Below are 17,712 nucleotides of genomic sequence, written 5' to 3'. Positions count from 1 at the left end.
GATGGGATTTAAGAACCTCGGAGCTACTTGGAAATTTGGAAGAAAACCCAGCTCTAGAACTACAAAGCATTGTTATTTAGGACTTTGATATCAGCTGCTAAAATCATGTGGGAAAGATTGTCATAAAGATACTTAACTGGCAAACCTGGCACCAATGAGTTCAGAAAAGAGAACTTTTTTGAAATACCAGCATTATTATGAGCTTATGTTAAGAGGGGATATATATAAAAGAATTTAAGATTTTTTTATCTTGCAGGAGTGGAAAACAAGTGAAATTACACTGAATTAATTAATGCATTCAAGCAAAACCAAAGCATCTCCCTTAAAAATTCTGCTACAAAGCAAGTTTAATTCCAGTGCAGATCCCCATATTGCTGGGGCCAAAGAGCTACTGATACCCATGCTAGCTTGATCAATACTAATTCAGGGACTGAATTCAATTCTGTACCTCCAACTTTAACCTGATTTTTTCCGTGGGCTCAAGCTGGAGAAAAATTTGAGGTCTAAGCCAGAAGTTTCCATAGGTTTTTCAGTAGCACCCCCAGCATCAGCAAAGAATATCCAAACAGTATGCTCTCTGAATATCATATGAAGCTCACAGCCTCACTTATCACTCTCCTCTTCCCTGGCGTTAGTTCAGGAGTCGTATGAGCACCCATCTTGCAGAGTACTTGGGAAGTTTCTGCAAAGGCACATTAGTCATTCTGTCAAGCCTGTTCTTTCAGTTTCTAAGAAATGGTTGCCTTTCCTGTATGACTAGTGCAACAACAAACATATTTCACATGACATCTGGAAGCCAATATATGACCCCACAGGAGCTGCCTTGAAGACATGCCAAAATTTTTAAAATATTTCTGTACATGAACCTTAGTGGCGTTGCCTCACAACATATTCCTGCTGGTTTTGGCTATCTCTTCTCAGATTGGTGCATCGTACTGTGTCTCTACACTGTTGAATAACTTAGCATTTAGATTCAGCTGGAGACCTGGTCTCCCAGTTGTTAACTTTGCATGTGGATACAAACTGTGCCAGAGGATTTCAAGTACATGGTGAAAGTATATTTGTATAGCTGTTGGCAGTGAAAAAAACATTTGCCTCACAGAAATGTTCCTCTAAGAACAGGGTGGCTTAAAAACAAAGACAGGGAGCAGGTAGAGGAGGTTCTCCTCCTAGCTCTGCCTCTTGTTCCCCTAGGACAAATCAGTTTTACCAGTTACCTTTTCTATGAAATGGGCATAACTGCACATTTTTACTTCACAGAAACAGCCTGAGGCTTAGGTTATATTGTCTGTAAATCCAGACCGGAAAATGCTATAAAGATGCCAACTACTGAGTTTTTAGCTTCCTTTTCTGAATGATTTCCCAACAGTTTTTACTCACTGTCACCAGTCACAAGTATATTTGTTGAGTGACTAATATGCAGAGGGAGAGATGGGTAAAGTTGCTTGGCTGATTGATAGATAGTTACTAATTCAGGTAACTGGACTCAGTGCCCACTCTCTTATCTCAGCATGCCTCTTCGTGGTCACTGGCATCTTAAAACTGTGCTGCCAAATAGCTTAGCAATTGGGTTCTGCTGAAGACCTGCTCTCCATATAGCCAACTGCATGCACACGCAAAGTCTTCTGGTCTTCTCCAAGGGAGGCCAGCAGCAAAGAAACTCGCTCCACCTGCAGCAAACATAAGAGGACATAGTCCTCATAATATTTCAGGTACTTTGGACTCAGGTCCTTCCCCAAATACACATAACAAAATAATTATCTTGTCTTAGCCATCATAGTACCAGCACAGCCCAGAGAAAAAAGATGGGACCTATGAAGAGAGAAGAAAAGACCCAGTATGGGGGTGTGTTTGTGTAGGTCTGCCCTCTCCAGCCTGCTGACTGCTTAAAAGAAACATGACAGCAGAGGAAAAGACTCAGCAGTTTAGTTAACGGAACTCAAAGCATACATTAATCTTTGAAATTAAAGGTAATGCCAAGGAAAGGACTTTGGACTAACACCTGTAGGCAGCTTTTTCCCATTTTTCAGTCTGTTCAGTTCTTATCTTCTTCCAGGGAAGCACCCAGGGAGGTTGGCTATGGACTTGTATGTCAAACAAAGCACAACACAACTGACTATGAACAGGGATGGATACTTCCTCAGAGTGATCATAAATGTTGTTGACTGTTTTAAGTGTAGGTTATGCTTCTTCCTCTTGCCTTCTCCAACAAGCCCATATATTTAAAACCAATAACCCAACTAAAAACACTCCTCCGCATACACAATACACATGGAGCAGAGACTGAGACAAAGAACAGAAGGTGCATGTCAGAACTTGGCCACTTCTGCTTAAAATGACGAGGGTCAGGATTGCCAGAAGATATGTGTGCCCAGTAATACAAATGTTTCCACTTTATCAGGATAAAGCATGGAAAGTTGGAGCTACACCAAACTTTTCAGGGCACTTTACAATTTATGGCATACTAAGCCACTCCCTTCCTGCAGCACTTCTCTGCCTCTGCCTTTCTCAAGCTCAACACCTCGGGTATTAGCTTAGACAGTTGTTCATCAGCCAGGTTCATGATTTCCCTTGGAACAGATGGGGTCTCACATTGTAGGATCCTGACCAGGATATTTTGGGGGATCACAAAGCCCCTACCCATCAGCAGATCCATAAGCAAAGCAGCTCTGTTTCAACAGCACCTGACTCTTGTACAAATGCATCAGTTACATCTCATGCTTTGAAAGACCAATCTTATCAAGGGATTTTATCAGGCTGGGAAGTTTCAACATTTGATATACAGTACTTTGAAGCCAGTGGGATAATAATGTCAGAGAATATACTAAAGCCACCCAAGGTCATAAAGTTAATGGATAATAAAGGCATCTAGTCCCCGATGAATAAAGCCTTAGCTGCTCTGTCTTCAAAGACAGTGGCATCCTGAGGATCTGGAGTATCCTACTGACCTGACTCAGTAACATAACATGGAGCTGCGGCAATGAGTATAAGTGGGGCAATGAATACAACAGTGTTTAGGAAAACAAAGAAAATAAATAGACTCGAATCCACACAAAGGTATTCAGTGAATTCACCTGGAGAAGAATCTTTTTCAGATACTGGGTGTTTCCACAGAGCAGCTCAGCTTCTAAGTTTTTCTATGTACTTAACATTGTGCTGCAATATTTCTCTCATTTCACCATTTGGATTTATTTGTTGCTGCTTTATATGGTCAGCCATTCGGTGAAGCACTACCTGATCTTCAAATCTGGTTGTGCTGGACTGCAGTCTCCGGCAAATGCAAGGTTTTCCCTGCAAGCAGTTTGCTAGTGTAAATGTAACATTCACACAGCTGCATGCACATGATCTAAATGTCACCTAGATTCACATCATAAACAGGGCACAGAGAGAAAGCCGCTGCCCCAAATAGTCTTTGAAGATTGATCCAGGGAGCCCAAGTAGGTGCTAGGAAGGAGAAGCTCAAAATCCAGTCCCAGCTCAAAATAAAAAGAGAAACTGATGCATTTTTCTGGGTGACGTGATCAGTACCGAAGTTGTGATGATGCAGCAGTGCATTACCTGAGAACATAAGGGAAGGGCTGAGGGCAGAAGGCTGTATGAAAGGAAATTCTCCTGCCAGGTAGTCCCAGAGCTGGCCAAGCCCCAGTGAAGCTCTGGGGAGCAAAGGGGAGACCCCCTTATCCACCACTCTCCACGTTCTAGTGGGACATGTCTACTGGGACACGGCCAATTGTCGATGCCAAATTCACAAGCAAACAGAAAGATTTTGAAACACCTGAGTCAACAATGTGTATTTGATTGCATGCCATTGCCACTAGAATTTCTACAAGTTTATCACAACTCCACATTTCTGTTCCTTTCCTATTTCACTCTGCTTTTGCCCTTTCTCTTCATGTTTCATTTACCTGCAGCATTAATTCTGCCCTGCTGCTTCTTTACTCTCCTCCTTATTCCCCCCCCCCCCCCCCCCCCAGTCTCCCAATTCCCTTTCCTGGGTTTCTGTTTAGGCTCCCCTTCTCCCAGACCTTCCCTGGGTGCCATCAAGGGCAGCAGGTGGCCGACAGGGTCACTTCTTGCCACGAGAACGAAGGGAAACCTTCTCTCCTCTCTCGTCCCTCCAGCATCACCTGCAAAGCCTCTTCCACTTGAACTGCCACCATTCAGACCTAAAAGACAACGGGATGAAGGGAAGAGGGTCTTTGAAGGATGACATTAAATTATAACTTTTTCTCTCAGCCTTGTGGCAGTACTGCTGCTGTACATGCTGGTAGGTCCTATATGTTTCCCAAGCCACTGTCAGCTCTTTCTTTTCTGCTTTGTCTATCTGATGAGCCCACATTTCACAGCCCCTGATCCAGCAGGGAAGCTAAATGCTCCCAAAGAAGAAGAAAGCAGGGAAAGCACAGCCCCTCACTCCAGCTCTCTAGGGGATACATCCCAGCCAGTTGTAAGTTGTGTGGATCCGCCTCAGCAGAATAAAAGGAAAGGCGGTCACAGCTGAGCTGAATCTATGGAGCCTGAAGGGCACAAGTCTGAGTCACGCTCTGAGCCGGACACAAGATCAGACACAGCTTTTGAACTAGTTAGTAAAACAGCCTGAGTGAAGAGGAAAACCATTAAATCTGGGTTTCTTTGAGTGTCAGGTTAGCTCTCCTCTCCAAAACTGTATCTGTACTGCCCACATAAGGCCCTGGATCAATAGGCAAAATGTCTGGCCTAAGTAATGCTACCAACTTGTAAAAGCTATATGACTTCCTTGCCTTTATCACAAAGCTTCTATGGAAGCCACACACAAATATAAGCATCTATATTGACTCACTGTCCCCCCCCACATACAAGCTTAATAAACTCCTCTACTTTCATAAAACGTTGCCTCACAAGTGTAACTTGAACTGAAAACAAAACAAAACCCCAAGCAAGAAAAAATGAACAAAAGAGAAACTCCCCAGTGGGGCCAAAGCCATGCTCATTCCTTAGCGAACCAGCCCTTCAGATCTCAGACTTTATCCCAACGAGCCCTTGATGTTCTCTGTGCTAATTTATAAAGCGCCCCTCCGCCCCCTTTGAAGTACATGCCTGCTGCAGTGGGGTTCAGTAGCATTGAATAAAACGTTCAGTAGCATTGAATAAAGCTTATTTGAACAGTTCAAGAATGCAGGAACAAGACAGGCCTTTGCAGATTGCAGCAACCTGGGAGGGGCTGCACAAACATCGACAGCAAGACGAGAATTCAAGTGATCTTGACAAACTGGAAAAACAATCTGAAAAAAGAAAGTTCGCACAGACAGCTAGGAATGACTATGCAGAAAGAAACTGTGCAAGTCCAAGACAGGGAACATTGTGGCACACAGCTGATCTACGGAAAAGGGTTTGGGGCACATCACGTGTCACAGGCTGCCCATAAGTCAATGATACCACGTTATGTTATGTTTATGTTATGTTATGTTTATGTCATGTCATGTCATGTGAGGACAGGACTCTTGCCTATATCTGATCTCATATTCAGAAATAAGAACAAGAGTGTTGCCTGCAAATACCCAAGGTAATCTCCCATTAGTCACTCAGCCAAGGCCTTAGGGGTCAGTTCAAGGAACTCCAGATCAACTAGGGGGTAAGAAGAATCAGTGATCAAGAGATACTAATTAATATAATTAAGATTTGAAACTGTCTTCAGACAACCTAAAAGGTGCCTGCAAAGAGAGAGGAAATAAATTGTTTTTTCTGTCCCTTGTGGGCGAACATTAAAATTACAAAACACTTCTGGTGGAGGTGATTTCTCTGCGGCAGATTGTCTGGGAGATCAGAGGATTTGAATAACAGATTAAAACCACTTTGGCCAGGAAGATGCTTCCAAGGCTTGTGCCAGAAGACAGATGCATATAACATCTGGACTTTCACCTGCAGAGCTGTGTGCAGGATCGCAGTTCCTCTTGTGCATGCCACAGTGGACAAGATGCCCAGAAAGTCATGTCCACCTCTACTTGGAGAAAATATTTAAGGAAAAAGGACTTACTGGGGCTTCCCGTCTGATTTCCAGGACTGGCTGCAGCTGTATGGATTCGGCAAGGTCTAAGGTCCCCGTTAGGATGTAGAACGGTGTGTAACGCAGCAGGACAGGGCAGCTCCCAAAACCATCGGTGCTGCGGCAAAGGTCAGGGCCAGCCCCCCTGCCTGCTCTCTGATACCAGCTGGTTCTCCCCAGGTGGGACAGGTATGTGCACCAGGGAATCCAAAGCATCCTGGAGACACCTGGGTGCTAGATTTGGTTTGACAGTGTCTAGAAATGAAAAGGAACCCAGCTGACTGCTGGGTTGGAAGAAGATACAGGGAAGGTCAGGGATTCATTCAACCCTTTGCATTTCCATCTTATCTGCTTAATAATAGTAATGATGGTCCAAGAGCTGATAAATCTGTGGCAGGTTCTCAGGATTTGTTCTGTTGTAGTAGTTTCAGACCCCCTTGGACACATCCTTGTCTTTGTTCATTTGTTTGTGTGTTTTCTTTGTGCAGAAGGTAAAAGCTGACTTTGTTGTTAATATGCTATTCCAATGCAAGATTTTATTGGCTTTGTATTGAGCTGCTGCTTCACCTAGAAAAGCACTGCCATACCACAGAAAGCAATGCAAAAAAAAAAAAAAAAAAAAGAAAGAAAAAGATAAAAATCCAGCTGCTTTTCCATTCTGCTTCTGGAACATACTCTTTAAAAGCTGACTTTGAAGAGATCATGTTACTCTAAATAAAGCTCGAATAGGCTACTTACTGTTCTGTGCCACTGGTATTCCCCTTTCTCAGACGTTGCCAGCAGAAATAACAAGCAGCTTAAACAGGGCTCCCCCTTGAAACTGTCAACAGCTTGAGTTTCCCATCTAAAGGCTCTGGCATCAGGGCACTTTGAAGCAAGGTACTGTTAGTAGCAAAGTAGAGTTAATACAAAATGAGAAAAGCCTGTGGGGAGGGGAGAAGTCTCTTCTGCAGGGTGAAGCACAGCAGCAATGTATAAGACCGAGATCCAGTGCTCTGCCAAGCCCCATGGGCAGCAGGCTACTGATTTGTGGCCTTGACCGTCAGAGGTGGGGTCTCATCCCCGCGCTTGCAGCTGAGCCAGGGGGGCAGCGGTTAGCACAGAGCCCACATCCGCTGGCGCAGCCCTTTCTCTCTTCTCTGGGACAACACTGGGTGGAGGAGTCTGGTTATAAAATCACAGAATGGTGTGGGTTGGAAGGGACCTTTAAAGATCATCCAGTCCAAGCCCCCTGGCATGGGCAGGGACATCTTTCACTAGATCAGGTTGCTCAAAGCCCCATCCGACCTGGCTTTCAACACTTCCAGGGATGGGGCATCCACAGTTTCTCTGGGCAACCTGTTCCAGTGCCTCACCACCCTTATCATAAAAAATTTCTTCCGTCTATGTAATCTAAATCTACCCTTTTCTAGTTTAAATGGTTACTCCTTGTTCTACCACTACAGGCCCTGGTAAAAAGTCTCACTCCATCATCCTAAGCCCTTTTTATGTGTTGAAAGGCCAGAATAAGATCTGCCCAGAGCCTTCTCCAGGCTAAACAACCCCAACTCTCCCAACCTTTCTTCATAGGAGGGGTGTTACAGGCATTTCACCCCTATTAAAAGGAGGCACCCCCTCCAAAGCCCTCACGACATCAGCTCCGCAGGTTTTCCGACAGCCAGGATGCCTGACCCAGAAAGCGAGACATCCCCCGGACAGCCTCCCTGAACAACTCCGGGGCTATTGATGCTCTGCAGGAAGGATGCTCTGCCCACCACCCCCCCACCACCACCACCACCACCACCTTCCCAGCCTCCAAAATTTCTTTCTGCCTTTACTTCTGGTTAATTCTTCAGATGTAGCTGCAAAAAAGAAGGGAAAGGGTTTTTTGAGGGGGGGGGACGGAGCCGCGGGAGGGGCGCCGGTACGGCGCTGGGCGCCCCTTCCGCGGCTCCGTCCCCCCCTCTCCATGCCCGGTAGTCCCATCCCCGTCCCTCCCTTTGCCGGGAGCCGCCCCGAAGCGGCCTCCAGTGGCTGCGGGCGATGGGGGGGAGTTGTCCCGTTGCCCGCCCCTTCGGAGGCGCGGCCCGGCCGCTCTCCGGCGCGGGGGGGGGGGGGGGGGGCGGGCAGCGGGCGGTAGAAAGGGCGGGCGGCGAGGCGGGAGGTGGCAGTGCGCGGAGAGGCATCGCGCAAGGGCTGGGCCCCGCCGGGGACGGAGGGTGCCAGCATGGCTCTGGATTTCCTCGCGGGATGCGTCGGTGGTGAGGAGCAGGGCGGGGGCTTAAAAAAAAAAAATAAAAAAAAAGGAGAGAGAAGAAAAAAATGAGGAAAAGGGGAAAGGAAAAAGGGGGGGGGGGGAAAAGAAAATAAAAAAGGGGGAGAAGCGGAAGAAGAAAAGAGTGGGAAAGGGGGAAGAAGAAAAGAAAAGGGGGGGAAATGGAAAATTTTAAAAAAGCTGAAAAAAGGGAGGGGGGAAAAGGGGGGTGGAGGGGAGAGCTGGGCGCGGCGCTTTTATTTTGGGAGCGGAGAACGGCTTTGGGCGCGGGGGGCGATGAGAGCGGCCGCCCCGCTGCAGGTGGGGGCCGAGGCCGGGCGGGGGGGCAGCGCCGGCGCGGAGCGGCGCGGAGCGGTCGGGGGATTCCTGCGGCGGCGGGGTGCGGGCCGGGCCTGCCGCAGCGCCGGGCTTCGTCCCAGGGGGCCGGGAAGGGCGGCTGGCGGGGAGGGGGCGCTCCCAGGGTGAGCAGAGGGGCGGCAGCAGGCTCGGGGAGCCCTCTGACCTGAAAATATTTATAGCGGGGAGCTTCAGCACGAAGAGGAGACGTATGCTCGTCTTGCTCGTCCCTGCGCATCTGCTTACGGCCTTCCTTCCTCTATTTTTAGCAGTCGTTAAATTGTGTTCAGGAGATTTATTCTCACGTCTTTTCAGTTATTTGCATTCGCTGTTCTCCTTGCCAACCCAGCAAAGAGGTGGTTTTGTTTTGTTTTTTTCCCCCCCAAGCTTCTCTCTGACTTCATCCTCGTGACCCCTCCTTGCCAGGGATCCCGCATGGTCAGAGGTGCCACTGGTCCTTTCATGCTGAACGCAGCGCACATCGCTATCTTTGTGACCTGGGCTATCTTGCTGCTGTGCTGGCCTTGAACAGCCTGGACTACTCCATCCTGGAGTGGGCTCTGTATTTCTGCCACATCTTCTCACTGGGAGATGTTCTCTCTCTGCAAACGTGAGAAGGTGCACTGAAGCACTTGCAGTTCTTGCTGTCGGTGGTCATAAATGGATTGAACTTTCAGTTTTGGTCACAGAAGTAGGGAGCTCGAGGATCCCTTGCTTCAGGCAGTACTTGTGTTTTTTTTAGTCCAAAATACATGCGTTCAGATGAGTATAACTAACAGGCCTGCATGTAACTTCTAAAAAGTCCTTTGATGTTAGAATAAAGCAAAGGGTTTTGGTAATGCACGGTGCTACCATTACATCTGGAAAGGCTGTGGGCAGAGAGCAGGAATTTTCTTCTGCCTTTAGAGAAGCTTCTAGGTCTTCTATGACTCCACAGAATGGCATGTCCATGAAATATCCTGCTTTGGAGGAAATCTGCAATCTCTGCCCACAGGTCTTGCCTTGAGCTGAGGCCAGGAGTCGCTGCTGAACACCCCGTGTATGAGGTGGCACGCTCTCTAGTCACGCACCTCGATCCCTGCCTGGGGCTCAGCAGCCTGACGGGAGCATAAAGGCACCTAGCACTGGCCTGAAGGCCTGAACTGTAGATCTCTTCCCTTCTGACTCAGGAGGCACTTCAGCTGGCCTGCCAGTAACGCTGCGCGCTTACACGGCAGGCTGGTGGTTGCGCTTGGGCTGCCGGAGCCCCAGACCCAGGAAGAAAACCGTGACGCATAACCATGGCGTTTGTTTTGTTTCAGGTGCTGCGGGAGTGCTGGTGGGACACCCGTTTGACACTGTTAAGGTGGGTTGATTATGAAATACCTGTTGTCTCTAGGTAGAAAACTTGAAGTGTTTCCAAGGAGTGGGGGAGGAAAAAAAAAATAATCCCCAGACACTGTAGGAGCGTAAACCTGTGCTGGAAAGCTTGGAGCGAGCCTCCTCAGCCACTGTTTATAGATTTGCAGTCTCCAGCTCTTCAGAAGTGAAAAAATTCCTTGTATGTATGATTCAACCCAGTAACATGACAAACGTTGGCCTAAACTACAAGTTCATCAGTGCAGTAATATCATTGTATTTGAAAATACCATCTTACATTTAACTTAATTTTGTTCTAAGCTTGCTTCTTCGCAGCTGTTCATCACTAACTGCTAAAACTGCCTCTCCCTGCGTTTGTAACTCAAACCTACTTTGTTACGAGGTTGAAAATTTGTGTTTTGTTTTCCCCTCAAGCATTAATTTGTTACGCTAGCCAAAGGGTGTAAGTGGATAAAATTCCACAGCATGAAGCTTGTCTGGGGCCTTTTTCCTCCCTTTAAGTATTATTATATATTTTTATAACTTTCCAAGTTAAAATTGATTTTTGTGACAGTTGCTTAGCTGTATGTATTATGCATACTAAGGGTAGCTAAGACCTGTTCAAAGATAAGATTTGAAATCTCCTGGAGGGCCCTTCAGCCAGGACTGCCACGGGTCCAAGCCCATTTTTCAGAATGGGATGGCAACTTAAGTCATTTTTTGGCAGCCTTATCCAAAGTCTCACAGTGAAAGAATAGAAGAAGGGATGCCAATATAGAAGAAGGGATGCCAATATATTCCCTGCTAAATTAATACACCAGATCATTTGACTGTGCCAGACAGCATGCCACCCGCTAGAGCTATATTTGGAGCACTTCTACAGCAATCTAAATTGCTGAATTTAGATATGCAAAGGGCTGCTAGTGTTACCGAGGTCATCACCATATTCTGTATTCTAGCACGTGGTTAATTCAATACAGATTTTCCTAGCTAGTGGCTATTAGTCCTTGCCAGTCAAGTGCAAGCTGCTCAAATAGTAAAAACTGTATGCATGTTTCTCGGACTATGGTAAATTTGACTGTTGAGTAGTTGGGTTGAATTCTAGTATGTATTTTGAGGAATGGCATTATCTAGATTTGCACATTTTTTTTTTTGTTGTTGGTACAGGGCCAGCTGTCTTTTTCTCTCACCCCCATCCTACCAAGTTTTACATGCTTAACTTAAGGTGATGGGTCATTTCACTGAAGCCAGCAAAACTGCTAAAATTCTACGCTCAGACTAAAGTTAAGCATGGGGGGGGGGGGGGGGGGGGGTGTTTGGTTTTTAAAGTGGAACAGCTTCTAGCACATGAAGCTAAACATTTAAGTGCCTGCAAAACTGGGGCTCCCATGCTAGTTCCAGCAGATCTATTAATGCAAAATAGATGTGTTGGCTTTAGAAAAAGCATCTTGCTTTACAGTAGAGCAAATAGTTTGTTTCTGGATGACTTTAAATGTTTTATGAAATCCAGTGTGGCGCACACTATTTTCATACCCATTAGAAGGTATTATAAGCAGTTATCTATTTTTTGTTAGAGAAAATACTAATGTTTGTTATTAGCTGGCATAGTCACCACTGTATGTGGGAAAACTAACACTATAACCAGTCTTTAGGAAAAAAAAAAAGACATTGCATAACTTGTTGTGTATGAATGTGTGTTAAGAATTAACCCTTTTTATAGTTCTGCTGTGTTTAAAGGGCTTAGCTGGTAGTCACCTTAGACTGTAAGTTTGTAATATAACTGAACAATGGAAAAGCTGCTTAGATAAGCCAGAATTTTACGTCTGTCTTGGCTTTTAAGCTCTTTTTTGGCCAGTCATCACGTTTCACAAAGCGGGGAGGGGGATGGTGGGACACACAGGGAGAGATTAAGCCGGTGAAGTCACCCTGCGAAACCCACAACTGAGCTGATCTCAGAACTGGCAAACTCCTTATCCCTGGTTTGTTGATGTAATGTATAAAATTGCTTTTTTGCTTTTAACTGCCTTTACTTTCTGAGCTAGGGGCTGTCTTCATTAACAGCAAAAGTGTTACTTTGTTGTAGATGACAGATAAGCCTCATCACGGGAGAGTTACCTAGTAAGTATAGCCCAGGTGAACACTTCTGTTTCTCTCAGTCTTAATTTATTCCCAAATGTATTAGTTCAAATAAAGATCTAAAAGACTTATGAAGCTTTTTTCCTTTTTAGTTTTAAACTGATGTGTCCCTCTTCTACAGCTATGGCATGGAGGGAGCGGGTTTAAATGGTTTAAATATCCCTTTTTTTTTTTTCTCTGAACCTTCTTTCTGGTATGCATTTCCAGCTATATACACTTCCACACACAGTGGCTCTAAAACTGAACCTCAGGTACGCTGTTGTTGAGGTCTTATCCACTACATATCCTTGGAGGATATTTTCCTTGCTCAAACACTTCTAAGTCACTTATTTTGCACATTATTAAATATTTGGGGTGTGGTGGTTTGGTTTTTTTTGCTTAGTCTTGAGTACCTTTATGCAAGTCTTTAGTGATGTGAAATTACAGTGTGTTACTATTGGACCTAAAACCTTAGTAACAGTGGTTTCAAATAAGAAGGAAGCAAGAATATTGTGCAATGAATAGAATAGAGGGTTAAACTTTGCGCATGATTCATCCTTCCTACAGTTGTACACACTAAATAAGAGCTTATTGAATATTTAATTATTTATTATTCATTAATATCCATAAATAAATAAAGTTTCATATACATTCATTGCCTGACCTGGCAGTTTGCTAGTGTCATCACTGTGCTCAAATAAGAGCTGGTTTTTATTCCTAGACATGGAGTGTCACTACTTAACTTTCTAAATATTTTATCCTACAACAAGGCTTATTTGGTCAACATTTCACAAATTATTTAGACACAAATAGTGGGAGCTGTATGCCACTAGGAAATTCAACCTATATACAGAATATGACCAATTCTAAACTACTAAAGACAAGTATATAGAAAAGTCAAAACAAGAAGGTTCCTAAGCTGCAGTTCTCCCAAAGCCCATACATGTGGAAGTCCCCTTCACAGATGGGGTTTGAAACAATAGCAGTAAATTATAAGTGGAGTAAAACCTTTGTTTTGTGCAATTCTGAGAGCTTGTTAAGATACATGACTTTGCTTGTGGGTCTGCTTCTTGAGCAGTTTTACCAATCTGCCTGCCCCCCAAACGTCCCTTTGAGTAACAAAGGATTTATTTGCTTTGAATCCTACCATAAGCCTACTTTTAACTCGGAAGAAGTTTTAAAATCCTGTTGCATCTTGGAAGACCTGAGGTGATCTCAGCCTCCCAGTACGGCTAGCATACACTAACATGTATACTAAAAAGACACTGAAAATTAATGTTTCAATTTACAAAACATAAAATGACATGTTTAGTAATAGAAAAAATTACTGAAACTGTAAGTAATTTATTTTTTGCCTCAAATAAAGCTAACCTGAATACAGAATTCTGACAAACCATGTCCCCAAATCCTTTTCTAGGCCTACATCATCTTATGGGTCTTTCATTGTTGTGGTGGTGTTTATCATTATTTGCCTAAAGTAATAATAAAAAGATTTTTAAAGTCAGGAATCTTTCCTGCAGGCCTGATAATATTTTCTTTTGTTCAGAGTAAGAGTCTTGAAGTTTTTTGCCCTGGAGTTGTAGCAGCAGCATTAAATAGCTGATAAGCATCTTTTCTGAGGAACATTGCAGCCCTCCACGATGGAGATCAAAGACAGATTTCTAACTTCCCCAATCCAGTGAAACCAGTTCATTGAGTTTATCGCAGTGTAGGGCTTTACATGAACTAGGTAGCCTTGAGATTTTTTTTATTTTAAGTGTGCTGAGGACAAATTAGCAGGAAAAAACAGAATTGGACTTTCCAATTAAAGGTTAAAAAGGGCCTGTCTCCTAATGTCACCAGTTACAGTAGCATCTGGCTGTCCAGCAGAGCATACCATTTCAGTTTTGGAAAAGTTAATTGGATTACTAACATTAAACATTTGAAACAGCCACATCCTCACAAATTGTTTGCGTTCAGCAGGTTAAAAAAACAGACTAAAATTTAAAAGGACAAGTGGCTTTTTATTCCTTTCTTTATGCAAAGGAAGACATCTTAAGAGTCACTTCCCAGCTACCCTCTGGAAAAAATCAGATTTCAGTGAAGGATCCCAAGTCTGGTAGCTAGAAACACTGTGAGTGGTGGTGTTGAAAGTTTCCATCCTTTTAAAATTATCCTTATTTCACGCTTGACTTGTAAATAAATTTTTATAAAATTCTATCAGGTTTGTACAGATATTCCTTAGTGTGAACAGAAGTATTCTTGGCAGCTAGAGAAAGTCCTTATTGTGGCCAGTACTGGAAAACGTCAATCTGAAATTCTAGATAAGTGTACCCTTTTGTACTTCCACATACTGTTTTTCTAATATTCACAAAGAAGTTAATAATCTTCCTCCCTTCATGTTTTTGCCCCAAAAATCAATTCAAACCACTTACAGAATATTTTTAAATTATTTTGCCACATATGGCATTCCAGTGTCCAGCCTGTGCTCTTGCATATACATTGCTATAGCAAATCTCCATATATGTACAAGACACTAGTTTACCAGCGAGGCTGCTCTTGACATACAAATCAGTATCTCATACAACTTTTTATAGGTTCGTCTACAAGTTCAAAATGTAGAGAAACCTCTCTACCGTGGGACCTTCCATTGCTTTCAGTCCATCATAAAGCAAGAATCTGTAAGTACAAAATTAACGCTTTGCATATTTTGTATCAGAAGGGTGGGAAAGCTGTTAGAAAACCCCTACAAATATGGAAGATCAAGAGACAAGCATACTCTGAACCTCACCTGACCACAGGGCAGATGTAGTGAGAAATTTGCCAGAAACTTCACAAAGAAGATCACTGAGTTGGAAGTTGATATTTTGAAGTTAACACTTTAAATAAAATAACGAGTTATTTGAATAGCTAATTTTCCAAGAATCCAAGCAATCTGAGCAAGGAGTGAAGAAATTGGTGAGGTGTTTTTTTCTGCTGAAGCTTTAAGACCGTAACTAAAAGGGTGGCTTTAGGCTTTTAGCTACTTAAAGTTTACAAGAAAACTTTTCTCTGAATGGACTAAGGTTATTTTCTGGATGTGTTGAACTATATATTTGTACTGCTAAAAATGTTTAGATGTTTGTGTCCTAGGCAGTGATGAAATTACTATTACAAAGCAAGATGGTACTGATCTTCTGGCCACTGTTAGAAAGATGAGGCACAAGGGAGAGCCAGAAAGGCCGTGTTCTGCACAGTTTCAGGAGGTTATCACCACCACTGTTAAAAAGGGTTTTTCCTTCCTTCTTCCATTAGGCTTTTGGACTCTATAAAGGTATTGGGTCACCAATGATGGGACTTACCTTCATTAACGCGCTTGTGTTTGGTGTACAAGGAAACACGCTTCGCGCTCTTGGAAAAGACACTCCTCTAAACCAGTTCCTTGCAGGGTCAGCGGCAGGGGCTATCCAGTGCATCATCTGCTGTCCCATGGAGTTAGCAAAGACAAGAATGCAGCTTCAAGGAACAGGTGAATACAAGCTAAAAACAAAGAACTACAAAAATTCTCTGGATTGTTTGATCAAAATCTATCGAAAGGAAGGGCTGAGGGGTATCAACAGGGGCATGGTCTCTACGTTCATAAGAGAGACTCCAAGCTTTGGCTTTTACTTCCTGACCTATGACTGCATGACCAGGTATTTAGGCTGCGAAGCTGAAGACAGTTATGTTATTCCTAAACTGCTGTTTTCCGGTGGGATGTCAGGAATCGTGTCCTGGCTCTCAACCTACCCTGTGGATGTGATCAAATCCCGGCTTCAGGCCGATGGAGTCGGCGGCGTTACACAATACAATGGCATTTTGGACTGCGTCCGAAAGAGTTACCATGAAGAAGGCTGGAGGGTGTTCACAAGAGGTCTTACTTCCACACTTCTCCGTGCTTTTCCTGTCAATGCAGCTACCTTTGCTACTGTCACTGTGTTCCTAATGTACATGAGGTCAGAAGACAACCTTCGTGAATGTGAACCAGGTCCAGTAATCCAGCAGCCTTCCAGTTTGTGAACCTCCTCTCTTTGCTCCCCTGATCCAAAGCCGGGCTGGTTGGATTTTTTTAAACATAAACACTTGACCCGCACAAGTGGTGTAAATGTATGCTATCCGTATAAAGAATTCCTAACTGTGTCAAATTAGGATTTCATCTCATTACTTGTATAAACAGCGTATTGCCTTATTAAGGACTTCATATCTCGTAGTATCCAAGTAAGATGGGGACCTGCCTTTAGAAAGTACTGTAGTTACTGTTGCGGCTCCAGAAGAGGATCTGGAGAACGTCGTAGTACCAGAAATCAGGTTTTCTTCCACTCATGTTCTGAATGACTGAGTTGAATGCAGAAATGTTTTCAGAAAAGAAATGAGTAACAGGAGTAAGTATAGTCCTCTAGGGTGAAGTAGGGGAAGGAAGTTAAATGTTGGAGGCATTTTGCAGGTAACCCTGAACTGTTTAAGACATGGACTAGCATTCAGCTAGCCATGTGTTTGTTTTTGTTTTTTTTTTTTTAACCCTCTGCTTTTATATGTCAGTGGTTTTAGTAGCAACTTTGTTCATACTGGTTTGCTAAAAAAAAAAAAAAAAAAAAAAAAAAATTGTTCCTAAGCTTCTCCCTTACCTTTCAGCTTTGAATAAATATCTTAAGCACAAAGTTAGCATCTGCACTCATATGCACTTGTTCCTTTAAATCTCAAAGCTTGTAAGGATTTAGGGAAACTCAAATCTAGTAAGATTGATGTTACTTGCCCTCACCTCTATTTCTTGTTTGGTGGGTGCATGGATTGTATTGACTAGATTCAGCCCAAGCAGACTTCGTTCTCTGAAGTTAATGCAACTTCGTGCCACTTCTCCCAACGTGCACCATAGCAGCCAGTGATGTACAGAAGTCAAAGTCCTCCCTGTGGTATTGCACAAAATGTTCGCGGGTGCAATGTTCGCTTAGCAGCTTGAAGTACTGTAGAAATACGTATGTGTTCAGAACTGGAGGTTTCATACCTTTCCAGAAAATAGGGGTGTAAGTGTCTGGAATGGTTGGTGTTCAATACACTTGCATTATGAATTTAAACAATACTGATTTTTATGTATTTAGTTACAGTGCTACTGGAAAAAAGACTGAAAAGGTTTGGAGAATTTTCTTGTTATGTTAATCCGCTGTGATCTTTTTTAGCCATCTGTTTAAGAGGGATTGCAATTAGTGAAAGAGCTATAAACAGTTATTTAAGATTTGGCATAAGAACTACACATATTTGGCACAAATAGCCAGGAGGAAGTAGTGCATGTGTGTGAGGAATGTTCTAAAACGTATCACTAGTTCAGTAAGTACAACTTGTTACACTTTTGGTTGGGACAAGTGCAATATGTGGTTAATTTATATGAATTTTCTAAAGAAACCTTATTTCATAGCATTTTGCACTGTAACAAAATATGCTGGAGAAACCTGTAAAACTGGTATGTCTCTTTATACCTTGGAGGTATGTTGGATGTTATAGTGCCTACTTGCACTGCGATTCAAATTGAATGTTAAGTCTGTCTACTAAGCTGCATATGCACAACAACTCACAGCAAAGACCATTTACACCTTTGTACAGTAGTCTGTAATTATTGTATATAAAATTAAGGGAATAAATTTTTTAAAAATTTTGA

The 17,712-nt window shown here is 43.5% G+C and overlaps 2 protein-coding genes across 5 annotated transcripts in view; one reads left to right on the top strand and one right to left on the bottom strand.

The window, feature by feature from the left end:
• The window catches only part of SLC25A47 (solute carrier family 25 member 47), a 26,121-nt gene extending 16,232 nt beyond the window's left edge, over positions 1 to 9,889 (bottom strand). Inside the window, exons 1-2 of one of the 4 annotated variants that reach the window (XM_087747712.1) lie at positions 6,761 to 7,364; positions 6,014 to 6,600 (exon numbers count right to left, since the gene is read on the bottom strand). The gene's annotated coding sequence lies outside the window, so the exon portion shown is untranslated. Of the gene's footprint in view, positions 1 to 6,013; positions 6,601 to 6,760; positions 7,365 to 8,778 lie in introns of those variants that run through there. The other 3 variants (XM_087747709.1, XM_087747710.1, XM_087747711.1) reach the window with 3 other exon arrangements.
• Positions 8,153 to 17,712, top strand: SLC25A29 (solute carrier family 25 member 29). Its single transcript, XM_087747708.1, has 4 exons — positions 8,153 to 8,262; positions 9,914 to 9,957; positions 14,642 to 14,725; positions 15,339 to 17,712. The coding sequence occupies exons 1-4, from the start codon at positions 8,229 to 8,231 to the stop codon at positions 16,080 to 16,082; spliced, it is 906 nt and encodes a 301-aa protein (XP_087603834.1). The 5' UTR covers positions 8,153 to 8,228; the 3' UTR covers positions 16,083 to 17,712.

This window comes from Nipponia nippon, unplaced genomic scaffold (genome assembly GCF_047370975.1).
Source record: "Nipponia nippon isolate SJK-2023a ecotype South Korea unplaced genomic scaffold, ASM4737097v1 scaffold_11, whole genome shotgun sequence".
NCBI lineage: Eukaryota > Metazoa > Chordata > Aves > Pelecaniformes > Threskiornithidae > Nipponia > Nipponia nippon.
Note: the sequence above shows the minus strand (reverse complement) of the source record. Positions and strands in the feature narration are given on the sequence as shown.

Bases quoted from the DNA above. Each gene is read 5' to 3' on its own strand.
- SLC25A29 (XM_087747708.1), top strand. From the start codon at position 8,229: ATGGCTCTGGATTTCCTCGCGGGATGCGTCGGTG. The intron at 8,263-9,913 runs GTGAGGAGCAGG...GTTTTGTTTCAG, and splicing joins CCTCGCGGGATGCGTCGGTG to GTGCTGCGGGAGTGCTGGTG. The intron at 14,726-15,338 runs GTAAGTACAAAA...TTCTTCCATTAG, and splicing joins CCATCATAAAGCAAGAATCT to GCTTTTGGACTCTATAAAGG.